The sequence below is a fragment of the Rhea americana genome, unplaced genomic scaffold, assembly GCF_003343005.1.
Source record: "Rhea americana isolate MKP2758 unplaced genomic scaffold, rheAme1 scaffold_3, whole genome shotgun sequence".
NCBI lineage: Eukaryota > Metazoa > Chordata > Aves > Rheiformes > Rheidae > Rhea > Rhea americana.
Window position 1 is genome coordinate 12,482,758 of NW_028186423.1, and position 25,521 is coordinate 12,508,278.

At 36.9% G+C, this 25,521-nt stretch overlaps 1 protein-coding gene across 2 annotated transcripts in view; it reads left to right on the forward strand.

Moving 5' to 3' along the window:
* Nucleotides 1–278: 278 nt before the first annotated feature.
* Nucleotides 279–25,521, forward strand: part of UCHL3 (ubiquitin C-terminal hydrolase L3) — a 41,384-nt gene continuing 16,141 nt past the window's right edge. The window contains exons 1-6 of one of the 2 annotated variants that reach the window (XM_085309511.1): nt 279–357; nt 571–582; nt 8,615–8,743; nt 12,999–13,155; nt 13,483–13,568; nt 14,600–14,647. In XM_085309511.1, coding sequence (XP_085165637.1) covers nt 316–357; nt 571–582; nt 8,615–8,743; nt 12,999–13,155; nt 13,483–13,568; nt 14,600–14,647 — 474 coding nt within the window. In that variant the 5' untranslated portion in view covers nt 279–315. Of the gene's footprint in view, nt 358–570; nt 583–6,289; nt 6,314–8,614; nt 8,744–12,998; nt 13,156–13,482; nt 13,569–14,599; nt 14,648–25,521 lie in introns of those variants that run through there. The other variant, XM_085309510.1, reaches the window with a different exon arrangement.

Genomic DNA, 25,521 nt, shown 5'->3' on the forward strand with positions numbered 1-25,521 from the left:
CCCCGCCCCCTGCCCCCTGGGAGAGTCCATTGCCCGGCGGGGCGAGGGGAAGCATAACCGAAAGGTTTCCAGCCATCGCTGCCCGGCCGTAAGAAGCGGGAAGGAGAGAGGCATCACCAGGCGCGGCGATTAGGCTCGCTCCCGTGCGCTGCGGAGCAGAGGGATGAGATGGGTGTGTAAGGCAAGAGCAGTGTCGGTGCCTCCTCCGCGGTTCCCCCCTCGCCGCGCGGCTCGGTGGTGCGGTCCCGGGCGGGGTCTGCGGCGAGGCGGTGCGAGGTGCTGTCAGTGCCGGGCTGCCGCGCCGCTGCCGCCAGCATGGAGCCGCACCGCTGGCTGCCCCTGGAGGCCAACCCCGACGTGAGTGCCGCCGCCAGGGCGCCGCCGGCGGCGGCCCGGCCCCCGCGGCGGGCGGGCGGACGGAGAGAGAGGGGCCGGGGCCGGGGCCGGGGCCGGGGCCGCCACGGGCTCGGCGGGGCCTGGCGGCCGGGCAGCGCCTGTGGTGGGGGTGGGGGGAGGCCACCGTGTCTCGCCAGATCTGTAACGCACCTCTCTTCTCTGCTTGTTTTCCAGGTCACGAATCAGGTAAGCAGTGTTTCCCTGAGGTACCCTCCTCGCTGCAGYCTTAGGCCCATCTTTCTTCACTGTCGTTTAGAGAAGCTCCTGCTTCCCCAGCAAGAGGGGCCCCTTCCTCCCCCACGGGTGCTTGTGGTCTCTCTGCTGGTGTATCAGGCCTTTCCGGACCTCCTCAGAAATTTCCAAGTATGTAGTGTAATGCCAAGGCTCTACATGAAAATGGGAGCTACAGATAGAGAGTAATGTATTTTGCAATTGTGATAACCAGGTCATCTCACAGGGTAATCTTTAATATACTTTAGGGTGGAGTTTAATTCATTAATTAATGGTTAAAGCATCATCACTTACTTATACATCCAGATCTAGACCTGTATATGATGGCCTTGTGCATTTGCATGCATCTCCTTATATAACTGTGTCAGTCTTCTATTTTGCTTTGGATAACTATAAGAAATAGCTTGTTTTACTGTAGTTGTATTTTGCTGCTTTCTCATGACTATATCTCCTTGGTTAGCTATTAAAAATATGATTTGCTGCACTCTCATGCTTGTTAGTGCAGTAGATGCAATAGAATAAGAAACTTGTCCTAGGTCACGAAGACATATTAGTGCTAGATAAGCTCTACCTGAAGGAAAAYTATGTATCCTCCAACCCTGCATGATACTCTTAGTGATAATTTTGAGTATCTTTAGCAAGCATTAGATACTAGATACTGGTTCTAGCAGGCCTGTTAATATTGTTAAAGTTCAAGCTAAAAGAGTCTGTCTCCAGCAGTAAGATGAAATTCTTAACTGTTAGATTGCTGAAATATTTTGGAAATCAGACCTTTGTGCAAAAAAAAAAAAGTGTATTTTGTTGTTGTTGTAATACAGTAACAGTCTGTAGAAGAGTGAAGAGTTGTTTTTTAGTGAGGCACTTTTCACTTTACAATTCTTAGAGTACTGCTCTTGTGGAGCAACTTGCAAAGACTTCATTCCCTCTTCTGAATTAAAACAAGCACATCCCTCACCATTTTTTATGGAGAATAGTCTTTAAATTCTTCATCTTTGCTAATAAGGTGTGACAACTTATTAATTTTGAAGTTTAGAAATTAAATTCTGGTTTGGGAAAGAAATAGGTGTTACAACTTTATAGATGAATTTCAGATTTTCTAACTTGTCATCTTCCAGCTGTTGAGATGTGCTCAGCATGGTACAAATAAAAACCTTATCAATTGTAAAGTAGAAACTGAGGAGAAAAAATAATAATCGCTTCAAAATATCTGAATTATCCTGTATTATTACAGGCTTATGTTCTTTTATTGTTCTTACACAGAGAAAATCATAGAACAACTCTAAGTATGTTCAGAACCTGTCTCTCTCTCCCCCTTAGCTTTGTATGTGAGGATAGGTGATGTCTGTCAGCTGTGAATGATCATGGATAATGTGAGCTTCCACTCAATAGTGACTTTACTGCTAATATTTCTGTTTAGGGAAGGCAACTTCAGACAAGTTAGACTTTCTTTGGTGCATTTTGCTATTATCTGAGCAGTGGTTGTAGTTAATATCTAGACTGAATGGTGTAGCTTTAAAAAAGTCTTTGAATATGAATATACTTTGTATTATTAACCGTTGTTCTTTAGTCTTGCAAGGATACTGGTAAACTGGACAGCAGCAGGGATGTTGGTCAACAGGTTTTTTATGAAACATAAGTATATGAAGAATAATTTGAGTTTTAAATGAAGCTGTAAACATACAGAAATCCTGTTGAGTAGATTACAGGGTGCCTCAAAGTCGGTCCTTGCAGTGAAGAAAAGTATGTGTGTGTATACATACACTACATCTGTTACAAGTATATCTTATTTTTGATATTGCTTTAGAGTGTGTATATGTCTCACAGTAATTTAATACATGTATCTTTAATTATACAAACCTGTATTTATCTACTTTTTAACTTGAGTATTAGCCTATCCTTGGAACAGTGTGTTGCTAGTAGTTTTWTGAATAATAGCCTTTTAAACCAGTGCACTTTCAGTCACCTGTAAAAAGCATGGATTCCTGAGCATTATGTTATACTCAAAACAGTTATGCTTTGACAAATCCTTAGTCTATTTTGGTTAGTGTACCAATCATTCACTGTTCTTAGAACTAAAAAGAGGAATGTGTTAAATACACTTCAAAACGGGAGGGTGAGCCCTATGCTAAGAACATATCAAAAGTAAATGAAYGTGTGTTGTCAAATTGAGACTCTGTCTTTGTAGTAGAAATTCAAATGATAATGGGGGAGTGGAAAAAAGTCAATATTTCCTGGTTACAGGAGCACAAGATTGCTTAGGTGTGAAGTATTTCCAAAACACCTTAAGTCTTTCTCCATCTGATGAAAACCTTTGTATTACAGTTCAAGTCTAGGAGCTTCTAATTCCTTAGTGTATATGACCTCTGATGTATTGGAATTATTTGCAAGTTTAGAAATTGCCTGGTAAGAGTAAACAAAAATACTTTTAGCATTAAAGATTTCCAATTGCCATGACTCACTGAGGACAGCACCACCACTTATCTGTAGGGATCTTCTTAAAGTCAGCGTAGTCAAATGTACCATACAGTGCTAATTTGTTTCTGTCACAGTGCTTTTTTTAATCATTGTCAAAGTCTAATGGAATGAATTATGAAGTATTGTTGGTCTACCTCTGATGTAAAAACAGTTCATGATTCAGCATGCACAGAGTTGTGGTTGTGTCTGATGGGTTCAGTGAGACTTATTTCATCTCTTTGAGATGCTTCAGCTGTGGGGCCTGCAGAGACCTATGCTACCCCTTTTTGTGAACCTCTTATGACTCTAATGGTACTTTCCCATTAGTGGGAGAGAGAAGGCAAGAAACTACATTTAGCTGTCCATAGTTTATGAGATGATGCTTGATGATTTTGTTCTGAATTTCATCTGACACTCAGCAAGTGAGACTGCCTAAAAATTGCCAGAGTGAAGAGATGAGGCACAAGCTGACTGCATGTAAGATTGAAGTGATGTRAGGAACAATCAAGAATTGTTCATCTGGGCTTACTAAGGAGCCAAGTAGTGTCAGTAGCCAGATTTATCTTTCTTGATCACCAGTGTTCTAAGAAATATCCTTACTTCCTACAGAAGGTAGCATGTCAGTGCATGTCTTTGTTATAGCAGATAGGCTAAATAATTCATTGAATCTGATTGTGCAGCTCAAGCATTGGCTAAAGATTATCAAGAGTTAAGCTATTTGGCTTATTTGACAGCTAGCTGCCTGTGGCTTGAGTTTCTGTGATTATATAATGCTTACAAACTACTGTCTAGTTGCCTTCCAGAATTATTTTCAGACCTTTGATCCTGCTCTTATAAATCCATTAATGCATTGAGAATCAGCTGTATACAGAAATTCATTTTAGTGCATGGATCCCTTTGACAGCTATGACTTTCTGAGACAATAAAGATTGCAACATAGAACAAAGTGGCAGAGACTGTATACAACCAGTCTTCATTCAGTTACAGAACATGTTTGTTTCTCAAGAGTGSCAAATATAAAGATTAATTATCTTGAAGATAATAAMWTKRMWMSTYCTWWWAGRASKWKYMAWKTTATCAACTCAGTTTGCAACATTAGCTTTCCCAAAAGAAAACCCTACTGACCAAAGCCAGGAGCCTATTCTAAAAAGGCAGTGCCAGAGATTCCTGAAGTGCATTGTTGGTGGTGGTCCTCTTAGGTGAGCTGTTGTGTTGGAGTGGAAGAGTGTCTAATGTGAAGAAACATAAGCACCTTAGCTAAGCATTTTCAGGCCACTTAAGCTTACCTTATGCCTTTGTAGGCAAAGTAGCAGTATTGGAGATAATATGCAGTCTTGGAAGGCAGCCTGTTTTTATGAGTGTAACCTCAAAGTGGAAGACCAAAACTCAGCTTGCACTTCTGTAACGAGTGTACCCTAGAATGTCTTCCATAGTCAGCTAGGGGGAACTGTTGAATCTGTGCCACTGCATAGCGAAGAATATCAAGAATATAAAATTCATAAACACAAGCACAAATATGAAGGTGGGTTTATAGATATGTTGGTTGTGAATGGTTTATTCTAGTTTAAAATATCTCAAGCTATTGAGGTAGCATGGCTAACCTGCACAGGGAAAAATTGTAGCTTGTGTTGGAGTTCAGAATATTATTTACAAGAACAGCAGAAAGACTGATTTATAAGTCTTTCCTGGTATGTTCTTTAGTAATTGAAAATTAAGAAAAGCATATATTTTACCTCTCTATAGATAATAAAAGGCCAAAATTGGCAATTGTGTTCTTTGTTCATTTCTTATTTCTATTTCAATTAAATAAATTGAAAACCTTACTGTTAGGGACTGAAGTACCTYCTGACAGCCGAGGATAAATAAGTCTGTTTAATGAATAACAACAAATGCTGTACTGTGCAGTGAAAAACAAGTGATGGTAGTTAGTGTGATAGATTATCTTGTTTCACTTAATAGCATGGCAGAAAAGACAAAATTTCTTGCTTTCCTGTTTTCCTTGACCTAAAGTAGCAGAATAATCTGCTTGTTATTTTAATATGCTGTAAATAACATGTATAATGGCTTATCTGAAAGAGTGAATTGATCAGGCCTGTGCCCATTACTCACTTTTTCTTAGATAATAGAAACAAGTTCCTAAATGTTTTTTTTACAACATAACTTGATGTCCTATTATGAATCATTGACTGAATAGCCCCATTTCAGTAAATCTGCAGTTTATGCTCACTAGAAACAATTTTAGAGGAAGTCTGAATTGCCTGATTAGTCCAACTTCATGCCTTGCATCACCGTCTCTGTGGCGATCTGGTCCTGGTTCAATACATACATCACTGCTTGTACATACTGAATATTAAATTTCAAAACTGCTTGATGGGTATTGATAGATATATAGATACTGCTCATTATGAAGATCAGGAGCGCTAAGTCAGAATRGTTGTTTTTGGACACACTAAAGAAAGACACACTCATTAACACAACTGAAGGGGTAAAAACTCTGTGTATAGAAAACTTACCACACTTCAGTCTTCTCTTGGTTTCTCCATTGAAAATCTGAGGCGGGGGGGAAGTGGTGGTAAATGGGCTTTATTCCTTGAAACTTTTTTATGAGATCTTGAAATACCAGGTTTGAAGGTGTTAAAGAATTTTTGATAAATATGTTAATAAGTTGGCCTTAGTGTCAGCCCCGGTGGATGTCACTGCYGGTTGGGCCTGGGGTCTGTGTTTTCTTTAGCCTTTTTGTTGCCAGCGTGCTAGTAGAAGCCTTATTCTTGTCGTTCACATCCCTTGTAATTTCAGTGACACTTGTGTTTTGTCTTTCCTAATGGCATTCCTGCATGCTTAAGCAGTGACTCTATATTCCTTTTGGATATTCTGTCCCTCTTTCTGCCCTATGTATTTTGAATTTAAGCTCGGTCAAGAGCTCCCCTGTTGATCCACACTGGCCTTCTGCTACACTTGCTTAACTTTCTGCAATTGGAATAGACTGCTTTGAGGAGATTCTCCTTGATGATTGAACTCTAGTCCTGAGCCCGTTTCTCCTGCTGGACAGTCTCCTATGAGATTTTGTGAGGCAGATCCCTGAGTAAGTCAAAATCTGTTCTCCTAAAGTCCAGAGCTGCAATTATGCTATTTGTTTTATCTGTTTCATTCAGGATTTTAAACTGCACAATCATGGTCACGGCAGCCATGGCTGCTCTCGGCCTTCACAATTTTGACCAGATCCTCTTTGCTTGTGAGTAGTTTAATGCTATTATGTGCCCAACTTGAACTATTGCTCTTATCAGGCAATTTTAAAGAATGTAGGGGTCCTACATTGCTATTTACCTCCTTGAAAACTGGGCTTACCAGTGTGGGCCCAACACCACAAAGGGCTGTATGTTCTTTATCAAATCTGTTAATGGTGAAAGTTTCAGCTCATGTATATTAGATATTGAAGCAATTGTGCAAACTTCAACTTGAATGGTAATTGAGCTGAAATTCCACTTAACCCTAGGCACCAGCTGAGAAGGAAGGGACTTGAAGAGTGCTTGGGCAACAAGCAGAAACTTATGAAAGGTGCAGATAAGACATCATTGAAATGACTGTATAGAATAAGCATGCAACTTTATTAGGTCTTTTTGTCTAATGAATGGACTGACCCAGTGGAAAAACAAGACTGTTCTTCAGGAAGATGGTTTAATACAACAGCAAAAGAGACAACTGAAAATATGATAGCAGTGAGTAAAAATAAAGCTCTGAAAGTTACTTAATAAAATCAATGCACTTTTGCATATCTAATTCTATCTGAACTTCAGGACTTCTGTAATGTGACTAAATATCTTTCTTATTATGTCTTTTAACACTTCATATAAATTCAAATTAATGAGCATTTTGATAATGAAAGTGAAACTGAGTATCTAACTGAAAAAGAGCAAATCTAGAAGAAAAAGAACTATTTTATGTTAACCTGGTAAGTTAAGGGAAAGTAAGCAGCTGCAAGTGTCTGAGTGAGCCTTTCAAATATGGTGAAAAGTACCCCAACTGCTCTGTCCTTAAGGATCTGTACAGTAGAATTATTTGCATAATTGCTGAGTAATTGGGATGCAAAGCAACAAAAATCCCTCCATTTGAATGGCACAGTCTAAAAAGCATACAGAATTGTCTGCTGTTCTAGAACAGTAATACTTTTGTCAATGTGGAAGTTCTTGGTTCATCTCTTAGTGGATAATTGATTGCATTTTGTACCAGCTTCTGTAACTGGCCTAGGAAAGAGCTAGAAGAAGGTTGAAGTGGGTTTGATTTAGTTCAAAGCTACATATCTTTGTTTTTTTGAGGGATTTTTCCCACCCTGCCATCTGCTGGTCATCTGTTACCCATCTGGCGGTCTATCTTACGTATGGCCTCATGATGCTAATTTTTGTCATCTCATTAAATTTTCAGACAGGTGTCTTTGTCCTTTTTTCCCAAGCTTGAGTGAAACCCTCTTGATACACAGAGATTTCTCATTAGCCTATTTCAGGCTTCTCCTTAAATGTTTTTTGATGATTCTACAGTAATGTTTTCAGGCTGCTATTTTGTCAAGACTGCTTCCTGTCCTACTAAGCCAATCTTCTCGTTGCCTCTTGTATTGGTAGCCATCGCTTAAGAGCCAACTCATGGTATATTGAAACTTAACTTCTTATTCCTAGGTGCTATGGTACTGGGAGTAATGGAAGCTCTCTATTTCTGTGAAGCTTTTTCCCTGATAAATACACTATTCAGGTGTACAGAAAGCCGTACTATTTTTTTTCCAAGCTGCTCTTTAAACTTTTTTCAAATTTAATTCTCCTTTACTTACCCTGGGTTTTGATCTTTATATCTTTCAGGGTAAGAGGGAAAGTGAAGAATACATTTAGAATGACAAAGTGCAATTTTTTCTCAAAACACTGTCTGTAGCTTCATTCTCTTCATAATAAACTTAACAGTATGCATGTTTCCTCTGATTTTTGCCCTTCTTAAAAGTTACACAAAGTAAAATGTGTTCTCTCTTGTCATACCAAAGGCCATTAAAGAGCACCTTTCCTCCCCCCCCCCCTCCACCCACCCCAGTTGCTTAAACTTGGCAGCTCCACTATACTGGTACCTATACTGGTATAGGGTATTCTGAAATGCTCATGGAGTCTAATATCGTAAGCTTATTCATAAATACTGTGTCCTACAATTACTGGTTAAAGTTAATACTTAGTACTCTTCTATATTGGTAACAAAACACTTTCAAAATGGTTGAAATGCTTTAATGCTTAATAAACAATATTGGGGGTGAGATTTCACTTCCCTTCCTATTTCCTTAAATAGGTTAGATGTGTTTTATRCATCTTTGTTAGCACTAAGGTTTATTCACTGTTATTTATTAAAATTTGAATCTCATTTATTCTGCTTATTTTGTGCTGATGGAAAGTCTGTGCTGTTGCAATGTATTTCATCTTGAAACTGAAATTGTTCCTTTATGCTTCTGGAAGGGTCAGCATATGAGCACACTCATTTATTTTATTAATACGTATTTCTTCTTTTTCAGTTTCTGAAACAATTAGGTATACATCCTGACTGGCAATTTGTAGATGTTTATGGTATGGAACCAGAACTCCTTAGCATGGTGCCAAGACCTGTCTGTGCAGTGCTACTTCTTTTTCCAATAACAGAAAAGGTAAATGTTTGTTTAATAATCAATGAATCACATTTTTGTAAGTGAAATGAGAATGAAAAYTTTGTATCTTCAGTGTCATAGTAGTAACAGACCTTATTCAGAGACTTATTAACTAAAAAATTCCTTCAGAACTTTTTTTGACAACCTGTATGTGTATTTCCAATTTCCTTTAAAGTATTTTAATTAAAGTGGGAAAAGTTAATATAGAAGCAAAGAAAGTATGTCTCATACCTTTCTTTTATAAACAATTTCAAGGCTTTTTAATAATATGCATAATTAAATGGCATATTTTTGCTAATTTTAGTAGAAAGCTGCAGTAGGATAAGCAAAGTATGAAGTAGAGAACATACCAAATGCAGCTATTTCTCTCTTCCCCCCACCCCGCCCACCTTGGTTTTWAAAAAAGTTTTGAGTTTTGGCACTATCACACTGACCAAACTTCAGCCCATTTTTGGTTCAGTTGTTAGTACCAGTATGGATTTTGTTTTTTTGGGCAGATAGGACATCTTTCTAAGATGAAAGTGCATATATTTTCTTGCTGCCTGTTTTTCCCCTCCTCACCCTCTTCCTGACTGCTTATGTTCATTCAAGAAGAAAAAATAAGTTAGGCAGGTATTTGAAATAAGTCTGCTTATTCTGTGTACTTACATATTTATATATAAAGATATACATCTCTTCTTTGAAAGTTGGATGGCTGTAGATTGAAATGTGCAGTTCATATTGATCTTGTAGCTTGTAAAAAGCCTTACATGATAGCAGAAAGATCCAAAGTTGACCAATAAGTTTGAGGTCAGTTTTCCTCAACTGCCTTTTAGTGTGTCTCAAAAAGAACAAATGGTTTATAAGGACAAGGAGAGAACTAAAGGTGGCTAGGTTGGACCTCTTCTGTTATGACTTTTAAGCCTCTGTGTATTATGTTGTCCAAAACATCTATGCAGTTTGTCACTCTTGGGCTTGATTTCAGCCAATTTGGCTTTACATTGAAGCAAACTGAAGTGCCCCTTCTTATCTTCAGGAAATTTCTTTTACCTCACTTTTGAAGTCGGCTTCTGTTCTGCTGTGTTGTGGTTTTGCAGTCTCTTGACTGTTTGGCCTACAGGATCTGAGCTCCCTGTGACCATCCTTTTCTTCTGCCCACCATACCATGCAGTCTCTGTGAGCTTGCCTTCTTGGAGCGTGTGAAGGGAGCATTCCAGGGGAAGAGCAACTTCCCTTTTGTTGCAGAATATCTGCCTGATTTCATCCTACAAAAGCATGAGACAAACGAAGAACCAGAGAAACAGCGTATACTATATTGATCAATCAAATCTGATCATTGACAAAACATTTGAGATTTTATCCAGCATGTTAACCCTTCAACATAAGGAACAGAAGTGTTTATCTACTATGTAGCAACTCTTCTCCTGAGCACATGAGCTGAATCTTCCACATTAAGCCTCTGTTCTGAAGCTTTTTTGCTCAGTGTAAATTCTAAGAGCTGAGTGTTATGTTGTATTTTTGGAGTTCTTCCCCTCTTCCATTGTCCTTCCAATACTGTCCGTCATATTGTGCTTATATGTGCCTGCTGTCTTGACTGTCTATATTTATGAAAGCATACCTCTGAATTCATATTTTGCTGTCTCTGTAAATGTGCATCTATCATGTTTATTTCTCTGTCTAGAAACTCCTCTGTCTAGAAACCCCTCCTTTCTTCTGTCCTTCCTAGGTATTAGTTTGCTTGAACTTGCTTTCAGGGTTAGATATGCTCGTTAGCATACAAATCATCTGTGTGCTCATTATCCAGTTAAAGRTTAAGGACTGACTTAGTTTGCATCATAGCTTCTAGACAGAATGAATCCTGTATGTGTTGGGACCTTTGGGCATGATCCAGTGGATGCCTATCATGGGATAACTGAAGTTGAAAAGGACCTCTAGAAGTCATCTAGTCCAACTCCTGTGCAAAATGTATTTTCAGTATTCTCAAAAATCCATCTTAATCTTTTTTATTTATTCTTTTGCCTTGGGGTTCATTTTGATTGRCAAGGGATGAATGGCAGCTATATATCTACATATAACCACTTCAACCTGCATTTTTGTCCAATAAGCTTTGAAAGTCTCCAGGTAAGACCACTGTTGTATGCTAGTAGCTAAGTGGTTAAGATGCCTCATAAATGTACTTGCTATTACTATGAACATTCAGACAAAGCTGTAGATGTGGAACCATGATGCTGGAAAAAGTCTTGTTTCTCTGTCACTGATACAGAGTTTGAGAGATTTCTAATAATTGGATATATCCTACATGCAAATTTTATATTTGCCATACTTGGATCAAAAGTACATCCACTTTGGAGGGGTTTTTTTTCTGCAAAATGAGGTAAAGAGGCTACGCAGAGGAGAAAAATACGGCATTTTCTAGAACAATTTTTCCCTAATTTATGGACTGCAACATCAGTATCACTGATTCTCAAATATAAGTCTTCATGATGCTGTGAGATTGCCATTTTCTTTTTGTATCTCCTATTCATCAATCCTTACAATTCAAATTTTTACTAGTCTTTGCAGATGTTTGAAAGTAACACTAACAAATCTTTTCAAATTTGTTATGCATGCTTTTGACATACTCCTGGGTAGTGTTTCATAGCTGCTTTGCTATGGAAATTTGGGTATTCTCTTCCACCTCAGGCCTGAGCTAACAGTTTTCAGCACTTCAGCCTCTACTGACAAACTACTGCTTTGGAGGCCTGTCCTTTGTATTCCTACCTAATTTTTAATATTAAAGAGGAACTACATTTTCACAGTATTAATATGCCACAATGGGTTATGTGGACGAACTGCTTTAATATGCTCTAATTCTGGGGTATCGGCATGATGTGCAAGTGGTTGAAAACTCCTTTTACTTTGCTGCTAAGAGGCATTTAAGGGGGAAGGTTGGTATTTCCAGAAAACATAATTCCTGCAGTAGCTGAAAGAATGGAATGTTCTATAATTGGCAGTAAGAGATGTCTGGTACTTCCAAGTTTGTCTTCTCTGGTAGAAATCAATTGTTGAGGCACACTAAGAGGGTGGCAGTATTTTAGATGAGAGTATAATTTCATTTCATAGTCCAGAATAAGATGACTGATTGTCAGACTAACCTTTTGGGGATTGTAGACAGCAGGCTCTTATTTTTCTTTCTTCATGTTTTTACGCACCTCATAAAATTCAGCATCTTTTGTCCTTCCTAGTTAAATCTGTCCTTTGCCAAGTAAAGCACACGAATGATATTCTGTTCATAGGTGTCTATTCTTTGTTTGCTAGTATTTTCATGAAGTTCTCTTAAAATAAAGCACTTTAGTTTTAGGAGTCATTTCTTACAACAGTGCCGAAGGCTCTAAACTGAATCCAGTTTGAATCATAGAAGATAACTGCTTCAGATAAAGCAAAATCTAGAAGCAAGTGATGTTAGCCATATCTTTTCCCAATAAATTTAACTAGTGCATGTAGTGTCTCAGGGACCCTTTAAGTTATCCCCCTAGTAAGGAAAAGAAGGAACTCCACAGAATAAGCAAGAGGCTTATTCTCAAGGCTTCTTCCATCAGCTAGTTTTTTTTCGTCCTCGTCAAATGAGGTGAAAATCTTAAGCAAAACAAAATCTGTCGCAAAGAGTAACAGATTTTTTTCATCAATACTAATCAATGATTTTACTAAGTGTAAAATTGATTGAGCTTGCTCAATCAGATTAAATTCTGTCTCTTACTCCTGGAAATAAATCATGCCTTTATAAATACAGCTTTTGAAGGTCCATTTTCAGGGAATGAGGATTATATGAATCTTATTTTTTTCYGGAAAGATAAAATAAGTGTAAAGAGAGGGATCTTATAATCCAGGTTGATAAACACCTTAAGTATTATGGTTTGCTTGATAGATTTTTAAAGCCTTTATCCTTAAATATTTTTTCCTGTTGGATTGAAGAGATGGTGATAGGTGAACAAATCAAAAAAAAAAAAAAAAAAAACACTTTGAACATTCTTGAAATGATGTTAGATAAGCATACATTTCAAAGTGATGGATTAAGGATGACTATTCCCTAGCTAGTGAAAAGACATTAAGACACAATATAGAGCTTTTCAGTTAAGTCAGTCAGTGTACACTGGTTGAACCACTTGTTAGGTGTTTCAAGCTGATTTTTTGGGAGGGAGGAGGGCAGGGGGCAGTATACCTATCACGTTTACATCATCCAAGCAGGAAAAAACAATTAGTATCTAATTTGCGGAATTTTTGGTAACTTTACTTCTAGTATGAAACCTTCAGAACAGAAGAAGAAGAGAGAATAAAAGCAAAGGGACAAGATGTCAAGTCATCAGTGTATTTCATGAAGCAGACCATCAACAATGCYTGTGGAACAATTGGTCTAATTCATGCTATTGCGAACAACAGAGAAAAAATGAACTTCGGTAAATTTTTTTTTCTTAACATTGCGGAGAAGACATGGAGGGAAGGATAGGTTATGTACTATTTCTCTAAATTAAAACGTTTGTAAAGGGCAGTTCTTACTCATGAAGCATTTTGACCTATAAGTATAAAAATAATCTTTTGTACTAACCAAACTAAGGCACTTAAAATATTGAMTAATGCAGCAAATAGCTATTGTTTTGCAGTAAGCCTTTTTACTTCTATGCAAAACTTTTATGTATAAAACTTTTATGTAATGTCTAGCTAACTTAAGATATGAAGCACAGATAAGAATTATTAATGTTATATCTTGTTTTTATTTTTTTAAGAAACTAATTCTTCATTGAAAAAGTTCCTAGAAGATTCATTGTCTATGACTCCTGAAGAGAGGGCCAAATATCTAGAAACTTACGAAGTTAGTATCGTAATTTTTACTTTTGTATATACTTGTGCAAATAATTCTTACATGGCTTTAAACAGTCTTTAGGACTTGATCTGGTCAAGCATTTGAACAATCTGACTTTACATGGGAGCCTGTGATCAGACAGTTACTGTAAGAAAAAAAACTGCTTTAACTTAAGGTAACTCAGTCAGTAGAATGGATTTTGTCAATGTTCCTCATCCATATTAGTTCACTGAGTTAGTTTAAATGGATTTTAAAATGGATGATAAATGTGAATACRATCTCTGGCTCGTTCAGAATCCAGTTTTATGGTCAATTTAAGCAGATCTGAGGCCATTGTTGAAAAGATGATGCTTCTCCTGCCCCCTTCCATTTGTGCTTTCTAATCCTCGCTTGCTTTGTCTCTAGCACGTCTGGCCGTGCAGGGAACTGATTTGGCTGATCGACTTTAATCCTCCCGCAAACACACACACCACCACTGAGATGAGCTAGTTGCTGCAGTGGTTAGGAGAATCATTTGATGGAGCAGAACCATTTGGACAGTGGTGGAGGGGGGAATGGCTCCTAATGGTAGTGATGATCCTCTGTCAATAAATAGGGTAGTCACAATGACTTCAGGTGTTAGTTCAGTTTAACTTTACTGTGAAATCCTCAGGAATAAGGGTGATAACTTGTTTATTAACCACACCCTTCAGCCACAGGAACGTGGAGGTTTGGTAACATCTTGTGTCCGTCTTCTCTGCAGGAATGTCTGATCACAGCTTCTGCCTAAAGTATATTTTATAATTAAGCTGGGAACTTGTATGCAACAAAAATACTCGCCACTAGTGTTGTCAGTATTAAAAGTGCAGTTACCAACTGTTAAATATTTGTTTTGAATTGGGTTGAATGAAATTGAAATATTGATCTCTTGATCTTCAGAAGTGGAGATATATTTGCTGATTTAATTTTCAAGAGCTATGGCTTGTGTAAAATGAAGAGCATAAAGTGATTCATTCGAAATCTCTTATTTAAAGTCCAATTGWAATATGTTTTAATTTCAGGCTATTCGTGTCACTCATGAATCCAGTGCCCATGAAGGTCAGACTGAGGTACTCATTTAAAAAAAATCTTTAACTACTCTTAGCTGACTATAACTGTGATGAAAGCAAGCAATCATATATAAAGATCTGCAATGAAATTAAAAGTATTACTTTGTTTTCAGTATTGAGTTGTTGGTCAAAAATCAGGACTTTGAATCAAGTAGCCTTGGGGAGGAGGAAGAAAAGACTTTAAGCATTTTAGTCGCTAGATTTCTTAAAATCTTTTCAAGCTTTATTTTACAATAAAAGTCTCAGTAATAGTATTTTTAATGAAAAAATGAGATTTTGATGTTGCAAATTCATAGCTTGAACTGTAAGATCCATAGTAATCATACAAATAGAACAAACATTTTTATAAAAGACTGAAAAGTTTCATTTCAGGAAAGCAAATAGTGCAGTACGTGGTTTACTGTTGTGTATATGCTGTTTGTATATAAGAATTATTTAGGATAAATTCCTATTAATGCATATAGTTATAAGCTTTGATCTATAACAGATTGGATAGTGTTTAAAAAATTCTTTCTAGGTTTGGAAGGAAAGATTCTTGCTGTGAAGCTTAATCAATGTTAGATAGTGCTCCTCTATGTATGATAAATTCATTACTATTTTGTGTATAAAATCAGTCTGTTCTCTGCACTGCGCTTTGTCATGCATTATCAAATATGGGCACAAAGGCTCAATTAAATTTTGACATACGGCAAGATCTGTGTGACACCTTTATTTTCATTGAGCTGGAAAGTTAAGACTTACAGAAAACTGCATGCATGAATAACTGACCTTTGAAGTTTTAGGGAGGAGTGWTGTTGTTGTTGTTGTTGTTGTGGAAGGAGTTTTTTGTTTGGAACTTGGCGGGGGGGCATAGTTTTGTTTTTTTGTTTAGAGGGGTAAATAGATATTAAAGTTCCCCCAACAAGTCACTTATGTTGAGGCAATTTTCTGTCTTTCTGGTTTAGATTTCAGTGTTTCTGCCACCAAAAAAAAAAAAAAAAATGGTTAGATTGTTGTTAACATTCTCTCTGGCAAGAGAACTATGCTATTAAATATATGTATATTATATRTAAAACTGTCTTCTGCACACTCCAGAAGAAAGCAAAGCAGATTTTTCTGCTCTAAGGAGTTGGCAGCAAGACCTTTTCCTCTGTACAGGAGGAATTGCTTTAGACAAAAGCAAAATTATTTCTAAGCAAAATGAAATACATGAAACCTGAATATGCCAGTAAGTATAACTGAGAGTTGGGGTGAGTTAATCTCCTATTCTTGTTCCTGTCAGTAGTACATTTTGAATGTTATTGTATACCTGTTCATGAAATGTGAAAGGAACTGATGCACAGTATGATTACTATAAGCAGATGTTACTGTATTACTATAGGCACATCATTCGAAGAGTAAGAACTTGTCCTGAAGGACAAGCWGATAATGTCTAGCACTTTTGGAATAAGAGAGATCTAATTTGTCTTGCGTATCTGTTATTTTTAGGATAACTTTCCTGGGAACTGAAACTGCCTTTCAGAACACTGGAAAAGAAAGTATCTGCCTTCCTATGTCTTTGTCTTTTTTTTTTTTTTTTCCCTAGAACAGTGAGGGCATTTTGCACAGAAATCCTTCCTTTGGATAAAGTAGCTTAAGTAATTGCTTAATGACAGAAAGTGCCATAGCTTTCCAAGCAGAAAGTCTTTTCCAGGTGTCTAACAAAATTGAGAGTTAATATCTGTAGGCCTGCTATTCTGGCTTGGGTTGTTACTGAGATCAGCCTGCTCTCTGGGTGGTTTGGTGCCTCTAGTAGGTGATGTGTACTAATATCCATGCAAATTCTTCTGAAAATGTTGTTTAAACTTAACAGTATTAGGGCACAATTCTGAAAGCAGGGTGTATGGCAGTCAGATGTGCTGATTTGGTTAAGAATGGACACAGCTGCTTTCAAGATGCTGCCTTTCCTCTTTCCCCATACAAAACACAGCATCACATATTGATCTACAGTGTCATGAGATGAAAGTAAAACTTTCTGAAATTTTGAGATGTGGAAGTTAAAAATAGCGAAGAATACAGACAGGTTTTCATCTGATAATATTTTTGTGTGCTGTGATTTCTGAGTTGATGCAGATGACGATTCAGTCTTTAATGCTGTAAGTAAATCCTTTATTTGTTGATTGCTCCTGACAGTCTCACTAAATCTTCAAGCATTTTTTTAAATCATCTCAGTAGATTCTTGATTTTACAATATGCTAGTCGTTTTTCTGCTTTTACTTCTTGTGTGGGGGTATTTCAAACCTGGAAATAAAGCGAGTCTACCTAGAAATAGAAGATTAGAAATAAAACAAGTAAAATGATTCTATCTTTCCAGTATCTATGCATTTCATCTATTCATTTATCTGATTAGGACTTAGCTCTGTTTTAGAATAGTCTGTAATCAGACCTATATTTTATTTTATTTTTCTTTGTCTTAGAAGTGCTATTAAAAAGGTATTTGGCAGGATATTAGTATTAAGGGCCTACCAGAGTCTGCATTCCAATTCAAGGCCTGCCTGGATGCAACCCCGTCTAACATGCTCTAGGTGACCCTGCTGAGCAGGGAGGTTGGACTAGATGATCTCCAGAGGTCCCTTCCAACCTTACTGATTCTATGATTAGTGACTGCTTGAAGAGAAGAGTTAGTGAGATTTATCACGGTGTGCTCTATTTAGGTGAACTATTAAGATGAATTGCTAATCAAATGGATTGAAGCTGACAGATGCAGAATGTTCTGCCTTGATRGATGCTTTAAGAAGCTCACCAAGTTTGATAGTTATGATTCGTTTGCTTAAAGGAGGTTGTGTGTGTAGCCATTTTGTATAATTTTTGGTAACAAATTCAAAAATTTTTGCAGGCAAGCTATAGACTGGATTAGAATTGAGTATTTTTTCTTTAATCAAAATACTTGATGTTTTATTTAAGTTCCCTGAGTTATTGCTGAACTGCTTCCATCCTTTCTTGTGAATAGAGAAGTCTGTCTTTTGTTGTTTTTTCAAAGATCATATTTTGAGGATAAGTGCGCTTGTCATTGAACTAATTTTCTTCAGATTTGCAACTCAAGTGTTGTTAACTTGAGCTTCTCCTGTAGGCCAAATTTTAGGCTGCATTTGAATCCAGTTCTTTAAGACTACTGAAATCTGTAGCTCTACGACTTATTTTTCTGTTGGAATAGAAGAAATAATACCTGTAGCACTGCTTTATCTGTTTTTCATGTTAAAAATCTAAGTCTGTTTAAAGTTTACTYTWGGCTAGCCAAGAGTAAGATCTAYGAATATTTTGTTGGAGAAGCATAGTGGTGGTCTCTGGGTTTTTTTTCCCATGGTGATTTGATGCTGGTCCCATGTTCAAGTGCCATTTTGAATGAGGGCAGCTGAATGTAAGATTCTTCTCATAGTCTTTCTGTTCAAGGTTTATGCTGTTAAAACTTACACTTTCTCAAGTGGCAGGTATTTCATATTTAAAGCAGCCAAAAAAGGATCTAGATCTTAAAGACGAAGCTGGATAGATGCAGTGGCATAAGGCCAGGTTTTCTGGTTTCAGATTTCAGCTGAAGCTAGAGAAATTTTTTTTATCCTTTTCTTTGACTGTTGATACTTTTGTTAGAGATAACTATGCTCTTGGGAACAAAAAAAGAAAACTTTCTTTATGTGCCAGACTGCTACCTTTTTAGACTATATCTTTCTCTTTTCTCTATGCTAACCCCCAAAAGGCAGCTATTCATGAAGGTAGAATAGTTGTCAGCTACTCAAGATCCTTTGGCTGAAGTGTCATTTAGTCTTTCATGGTTTTCTGCTGGGCATGTGCTTGTATTTATAATATTTAAGATGTTTGAAAATGTGGAGAATTACAAACTATTTCTTTGCAGAGCTGCACAAGCCTTTTAAGCTTATCCTTATTGTCACTTTTTATTGAGCAGTATTTTTATTCTTTCTGTTTCCTCAGAGTTCAGTCTTAATTTTTCATGCACTCTTAAACTTTATTTAAAGAAAAATAAAGGAGTATAGTCTGTGGATGCTAGGTAAACAGTTAATTTATAACAAACATTAATGAAAGAAAATTGTAGCAAAAAGGGGGGAAATAGCAATTTAGATTGTATACTGACCAGGGTTAGGTTGCTCTATCTCCTTGGATTACTTTCTTTCCGGACAATCATAGTAACTGGCTATTATCAAATAACAGATCAGAAAATCTGAGGGGGGAGTTCTGTGAAAACAGGCAATTGTTTTGATACAGTGAGGGGTGATTTTCAGGTTTATAGTCTTCTGCAGAACAAATAGACCTTCTGAATTTAGAGTTGGAGAGAAACCTAAATTTTTATCCTCCTCCCCTTACTTTGATTAATAATTAAAGGTTACTTTATAGTTTTCTGGGAGCAGAGGAGGAAAATGCATAGTTGCATGCTACAGAAATAAACCAGTAGAAATTGTTTAAATCACTTACTGTGGTAACCTGAGAACAGTTATTCCACATAGAAAATAAAACCTATACTGATACATTATTATAGTCTAACATTAAAAAATAATTTCAAGTGAGTAGCGAGATGTTTTGTTCTGCTCTTACTACTGACATCCACATCTRCTTTGTAAATATACTTCATTACAGCTCAAGTCTAAGGTATGGAAAATGGAAAACTATGCCATATGAAGTACTTTCAAAAAGACTAATCAGGAAGTCTTATCTAGAGAATAGTCTATACTCAGCCTCTGCATTTGTAAAGACTTTGAAATATTTAACTCATTTCCCTATGGGTAACAAGTGTTTGAAGTTTTTAGACAGCTGTGTGTGACTGTGGCAGCTTATATCAATCTGGTCTGAATTTTCAGGTTACCTAAAATACTTTCTGTATTTTACCGACTTCCTGAACCAGCTCATCCTATGATCTCATAGGAGCTAATGCCAGCACAAAGATGTTACAAGTACATTTCTGGGAAAACAGAAAAGGAAACTTAACAGCCTAGGCTTAGATTGGTTTTTACTGTTGAGGACAGCAATAATTCAAATAGTTGTGGTGTTAAGTAATTAACAGGCTATGTTGTGCAACGTCAGGGTATCATTAACTGCTGACACATGACTCTCCATATCACTTTTTGTTTTAAAGTTGAAATAGTATAGCCAACTTTGTCTTGTGGTACTTGTGGCRTATGGAAACACTTCTGTGTTTGAGATTACATTTTTTTGGGATGGGAGTTTCAGTGTAGTTTATAYGTTACATGCTTAGCAGAATGTGACTTGGTAGTCCATATCCTTAGGAAGTTTACTGCTTTAAATGCTACTGCACTGTAGCTCAAAACAAATTAATGTTTCAACCAATGAAATAAATACAAGTCAAATGGCCACTTGAAATACCTGTGTATTTGCTGTAGGTTAGTGTTAAGAACTTGAAGCATCAAAATAAAAGCTGTTAGGAGCAAATTAGGAGCTCTCAGGTTTCTATTTTTCTTTTCCTTCCTTAGAAGCTATTAAGAATATCAAAGTAGGTGAAGTTTAACTTAGAGTGGTTCAGTCACTAGTTATTACGGATGACATAAGAAAACAGAATTGTGTTTTACATAAAAATGTMTACATTTATATACATTCCATTATGCCAGCTAATTTGGGGAGCAGAGAAAATACTGCCTTTGATTCTGTAGCTTCCCACTTGTTCTTTTTTAATGCATCCATATACCACCAACAACTTCAGCTACAAGAACTATATATGCTCAGCTAAGCGAGGGAAGCTATGAACTGAGCAGTCTGAGGTGCTGCATCTGAGCTGCCACTTCAAATGGAAACAGCATTCTTGTGCCTTGTTGGACCATGATCAAAAATACTGATGGTGGAAAAAAATAACCTTTGAAAATCAAAACTGCTGTTTGACTCTGTCAATTTAAGAGTAATAAGCAAGAACTAATTTGAGATGTGCACAAAACTGAAATACTTGTACACATCAAGATATGTACTTAGATATATGTAAGGTTCACAAGTATGACCAGCAATGTAGCAATGCTTTTCACAAGAGTTTTTTTTTTTCAAAAAAAAAAAAAGCTACCACAGCTTGATTTCTTCCTTAACTCAAACCATAGCTGCAAACTGTAAACTTGTTTAATATGCCCTGAGAACTGTAATCTTGTTTGGAATGCACTCAGTTAGACTTTGATCACAATAACAGTTGTTAAYATTGACTCTGCTTAGTTCTTGCCAATGTGCTCTGTTCTCAGCTGCTGTAAAGCTTGAACTKTCAAAGATCTCTGGCTCCCTAAGGCATTACAATTTATTGTTAGAGATGAAACGTAAAGGAGCTTCCCTTTCACTCGTGCCGATAAATAGGGTGGGATTTTTTTTCGAGGTAGTCTGTGTTTCTTGATGCTTCTTCTGAATAATACATACAGTCTTGTAAAGAAATGGTTGTATCTCAGGAGAATATAAAATCAATTATAACTTTCTAAAATAACTTTGTCTAGTTCAGCATTACAGAACAAGCATCTACTTCTTTCCCATAAAGGAGATGATGTTGCCTAAAAATATTAACTGTAGGTTTTACTTTCACACAGCCTACTCAGTGAAAAGTATAAGAATGAACTTAMTAGAAAGCTCATGTAAAATACTTTGGAAGTTGCATTTGGTTAGTCGCTTGATTCATTGCATTGCCTTGTTAGTTCTGTGTCAACCTGAGACATGCATCAGTCTGATTTCTATACTCTATACTGAGCAAATAACTAATAGRGTGTTAAGTTATTGCTCTGAGATGCTGTTTTGAGTCTTATGCTTAACTGTAAAATCTGTATAAACAAACTCAATTCTTAGGATGAAACAGACCTATAGAGGATATTCAAACCCATAAAGCAGCTCATTAATTAAAAAAGTATGCAAGAAAAACATAAAGTAACAACGTTTTTACCATTTTGCATCCTACATCTCTGTCAACCAACTGCCATAAGTTCTTTTGCATCTCCAGCCCATAACACTTCAGTGTTGTCTCGCACTCCATATGTAAGAGGTAGTAAGTAGCAGGTTCCAGCTGTGTGTTTGTTCACTGATGTTTCAAAAGCTGTTCAAGACAGCTGAATGAGTTTATACTGAAGCCTGTTCCCTCAGGCAGGAGAGAAACTAATCTGGCTCTCCTCCTTTATCCAATTTTGAAAAAACCAAAACCTTACAGGAACTTAGTAAAATGATAACATTAAAGATAATAGTATGTCCAAAGCTAGTCAGAGAGCTGAAATTACTTGGAGGCTGATGTTAGTTTCCTTAAGGAAACATACCGAAAATATGATAGTTGGTGTGCAACACTGCTCTTCAATTTGTTAAAGAAGCATATATAAACTAGTCAGTTAATTTAAATTTTGCAGAGCTCCCTAACCTTTGAAATTTTGTAGTTTTTGCATCTCCACTAATTTTTGATCACAGAAGTCACCATTGTGATAATCTAGCTTGATTTTTGCCTAGCATGGGCCATAGCACTTACATTCAGATCTTCAGAGGGAGATTCTTTTGAGAGCATCTAATAATGTAAACTATAAGTAACTTTGGAAATGATTTTTTGGGGGCGCTCTGATCTTCAGTATTTTTCTTGGTTTAGGCTATGTCTTAACCCGTRTGTCTAGCCAAGTATTACTCTCTGRATCCTTTCCATTCTTAATTATGAATTAAATTGATATGGAGAATACTGTAAAGACTTTCTCTCTACTGGCTGCAGAAACACTAATTAAACTTACGAGCAAGTTGATCAGCTGGCATATGCAGCCTGGTTCGGTTAAAAAAAAAAATGTTATCCAAGTTCTAATATATATTAATGCTGACAGTTGTAATATTGACAAAAGAAGCAGATYTGTAAACAGTGGAGTTCATGAACCTTGAGTTCCTAAGAATTTACATGTGTAAGTTTGTTACACCTATTGAAGTTCTAGTTAGAAACAAGGCTTTTCCTGAAGTTGAAATATTCATAATATMTCTTGCTCGTGTGAATTTTGTGGTGTATTGTTGTAATGAGCTCATGAAGCAGTATCTGATTCTGTGGAGCACTCATTTCATATGGCAGCTCTACCCTGCCTACCTGTTTTTATAAAGGCTGCAGGAACTTGACATCTCCTGAGACTTTGCTGCCATCACCAAAATAGCTTAAATTCTGCAAAAAGGTTGAAAATTTGTGAGAGGAGGAAAATGTTTTCAGACTCTGAAGCATGGATTTAATTTGTGTGGGGAGAGAAAATGGGACAATGACTTCTAAGGAGGAAAAAAACGTATGTATTCTGAATTAAAATGTAGACACTGCATTTAAACAGTTGGGAGCAATTACTTTGGCAAAATGCATTAAAAAAGGTGAGGGGTGGAGAAGACAATATTAAGTACAGTTTTTACTAATATAATCTTCAAACTAAAACAACTCTTTTGTAGCCCATATAGCTGGAAAAGTTACACTTTTTAATGTTAGTTCAACCTTCCCCTAGCTCTGCTACTGAGTTTGTAGTATGCGTATTGTGTAACCAGTCCACATATGCTCAGTTTGTTGGGAGGAGTTACTGGATACTCACGGATCTACTCAGCTGAGCATATGCAGAACACGCAATCRTGTGGCAGTGTCTCTGATCATAGGGATGTATACGCGACTAATTCTGGAAGCAGAGTCCAGGGCTGACAGTATGGTACCTCCTTCTGTTTCCCAAGTGAGTACCCCAGGAACTGTGGCATGCAAGCAAACCTCCCTTCATCTCTCCCATTCAAACTGGTATTTCTTCCTACACAGTGGCACAACATCAGAATGGAGGGAAGAAGATAGTCCCTGTCTCAGTACAGTTTATCAGCTTATAGATAGGGCAGCCTCCTTTGAGGGAGGTAGCATGGTCTTGCCCTTTCCAATGAGATRGTGCCCTGAATTTGAGCCCCTGAATGAATTTTTGTAACCACTAGCAGATTCAATGTTAAGCAGTATTTCTACTTGCAAATAAACAGTTATGCAATGGCAYTTTAAGTGTAGTCCTGTCAGGCCTTCAGTGCATTAGACATGGACCAGGATATTTTGCTAGCTTGAGTTCCTCAAGTGAGATGAGCAGACAGATGCCCTGTTTTTAAAGTCTGACAGGTCTAGGCATGAACTGGGTCCTGAGCTATTCAGCACTATCGAACTTGTGTGCTTCTGGGCATGCAAAGAGGCACAGCCCTTGGTGCCTGAGGAACTCTATAGGTGTTTCTTGATCTTAGTAAAATGGCTTTAGGACTTAATAGCAGGTATACCTAGGAATGAGTTCTGGGTTGAGGTAGAAGTTAATTGCCTGAGCTCCTTTTTTTTGTTTGTGTGGTTTTTTTGTTTTTTTGTTTTTTTTTTGTTTTTTTTTTTTTTTTGACTGGTTCCATGGAATTTAACTTATTCATAATGAATTTTTACTTTACAAACTATGAATATACTTGCTGCCACATATGATAATAACATGCAATTCTATATCTGGGTTTTTTGTTTTACTGCTTCAGCTGTTTGACGTGCTACAGTGTACRCCTGTGATCTTCTTACATTATGAAGTTAATCTGTAGTTCTCTTTTGACTGTAGTAACTAGCCTTTAATGAGTCTTGTTTGAATAGTGTCTATAGTTACAATTGTCTTTCCTGTTTTAAATGTGAAATGTAGTTCTTGCATTTCCAAATTCAGGATACTAGAATATTATACTTAATTTCATATTAATATTGAAAAATAATTCTGTTTTTGTACATCTAATAGTCAATTGAAAATGACACATCTTAATTTATGCTTATTACTCAAGCAGTAGATATAAACTAACTTTGAACGAAATTTTATGGCTATTGCAGYCATTATAATTAGACAGAAGTCCAGCAGTAACTTTGCCTTGCTAGAATTCCWACATACTGTCTGTCGAAACTTCACTCTTAAAACGTAAAAATACCTTCTCAAGGAGAGGAACTTTTTTTAAGCCTTGGTTGATGTTACTAGGGGRCCTTCTAACATAGGAACCAAAGGATGATAAAATTCCATTCATTGAATCTCAAAATGAGGGAAGATACTGACCTAGAAACAATAAGTTGTTTTAGTTTATTCCTGGTGGTGGCAGATTGCATTCTARATTTAATTTTGAGAATAGTAAGTCCTTTCTGGTCTCAGTATTAAGGAGTATTTAACATTCTCACTATTTTAACAGAATTAGTCAGAAAATAAGTAAGTACAATCATTAAGGATAGTAGAGGTTCAGGCATTGTTTTTACACAGCCTTTTTGACTTTTTTRCCATATTTAACATCTTTCAAAATAATTGGCCATCCTTGGAATATGAAACAAATCTTAAATTTGGTAGTATTCAATTTCTCATTCATAGTCTCATGTTAATTATGCTAAGAGTGCTAAATGATGATTTTTCAGGACAAAAGTATACAGTTGAATAGTTTCCTATCTATGGAATGTACCAAAGCCAGGATAAATTCCTTCTCAAGCTTTTGGGGTTCCCCCCCCCTTTTTTTTCTTTTGCTCTTTCTAAGTACACAGTTATTGTACTTGCAGATTCCAGGAAGACTAGCAATCTCACCTATTTTGACAGCAGAAACTTGCAAAATTGTAAAACCTAATATAGTGTTCAGATCTAGATCTATAGTTTCTAGATCTCTATGGATYTATAGATCTTGGCTTTTATTGTGAACCTTCCAGTTAGCAAGACCCTTAGATTTCTGTCTCACAGCATGTTCTAATCTTACAGGCCYCTCTTGTCTGTAGGGAGGTCCAAGGACTGAAGACTTCTAGGGGCAGCATTTTGTGAGTCATCTTTTAGAACTTTCTTAGGCATGCTGAGCATAAATAGCATGAGCCATGTGATATTTTATCCAAATGCAAAATGCTTCATTTAAAATCAGTTCTTCATGTGAAGAATTTGGAAAAGACRAACCTTCAGTAGTAAAAA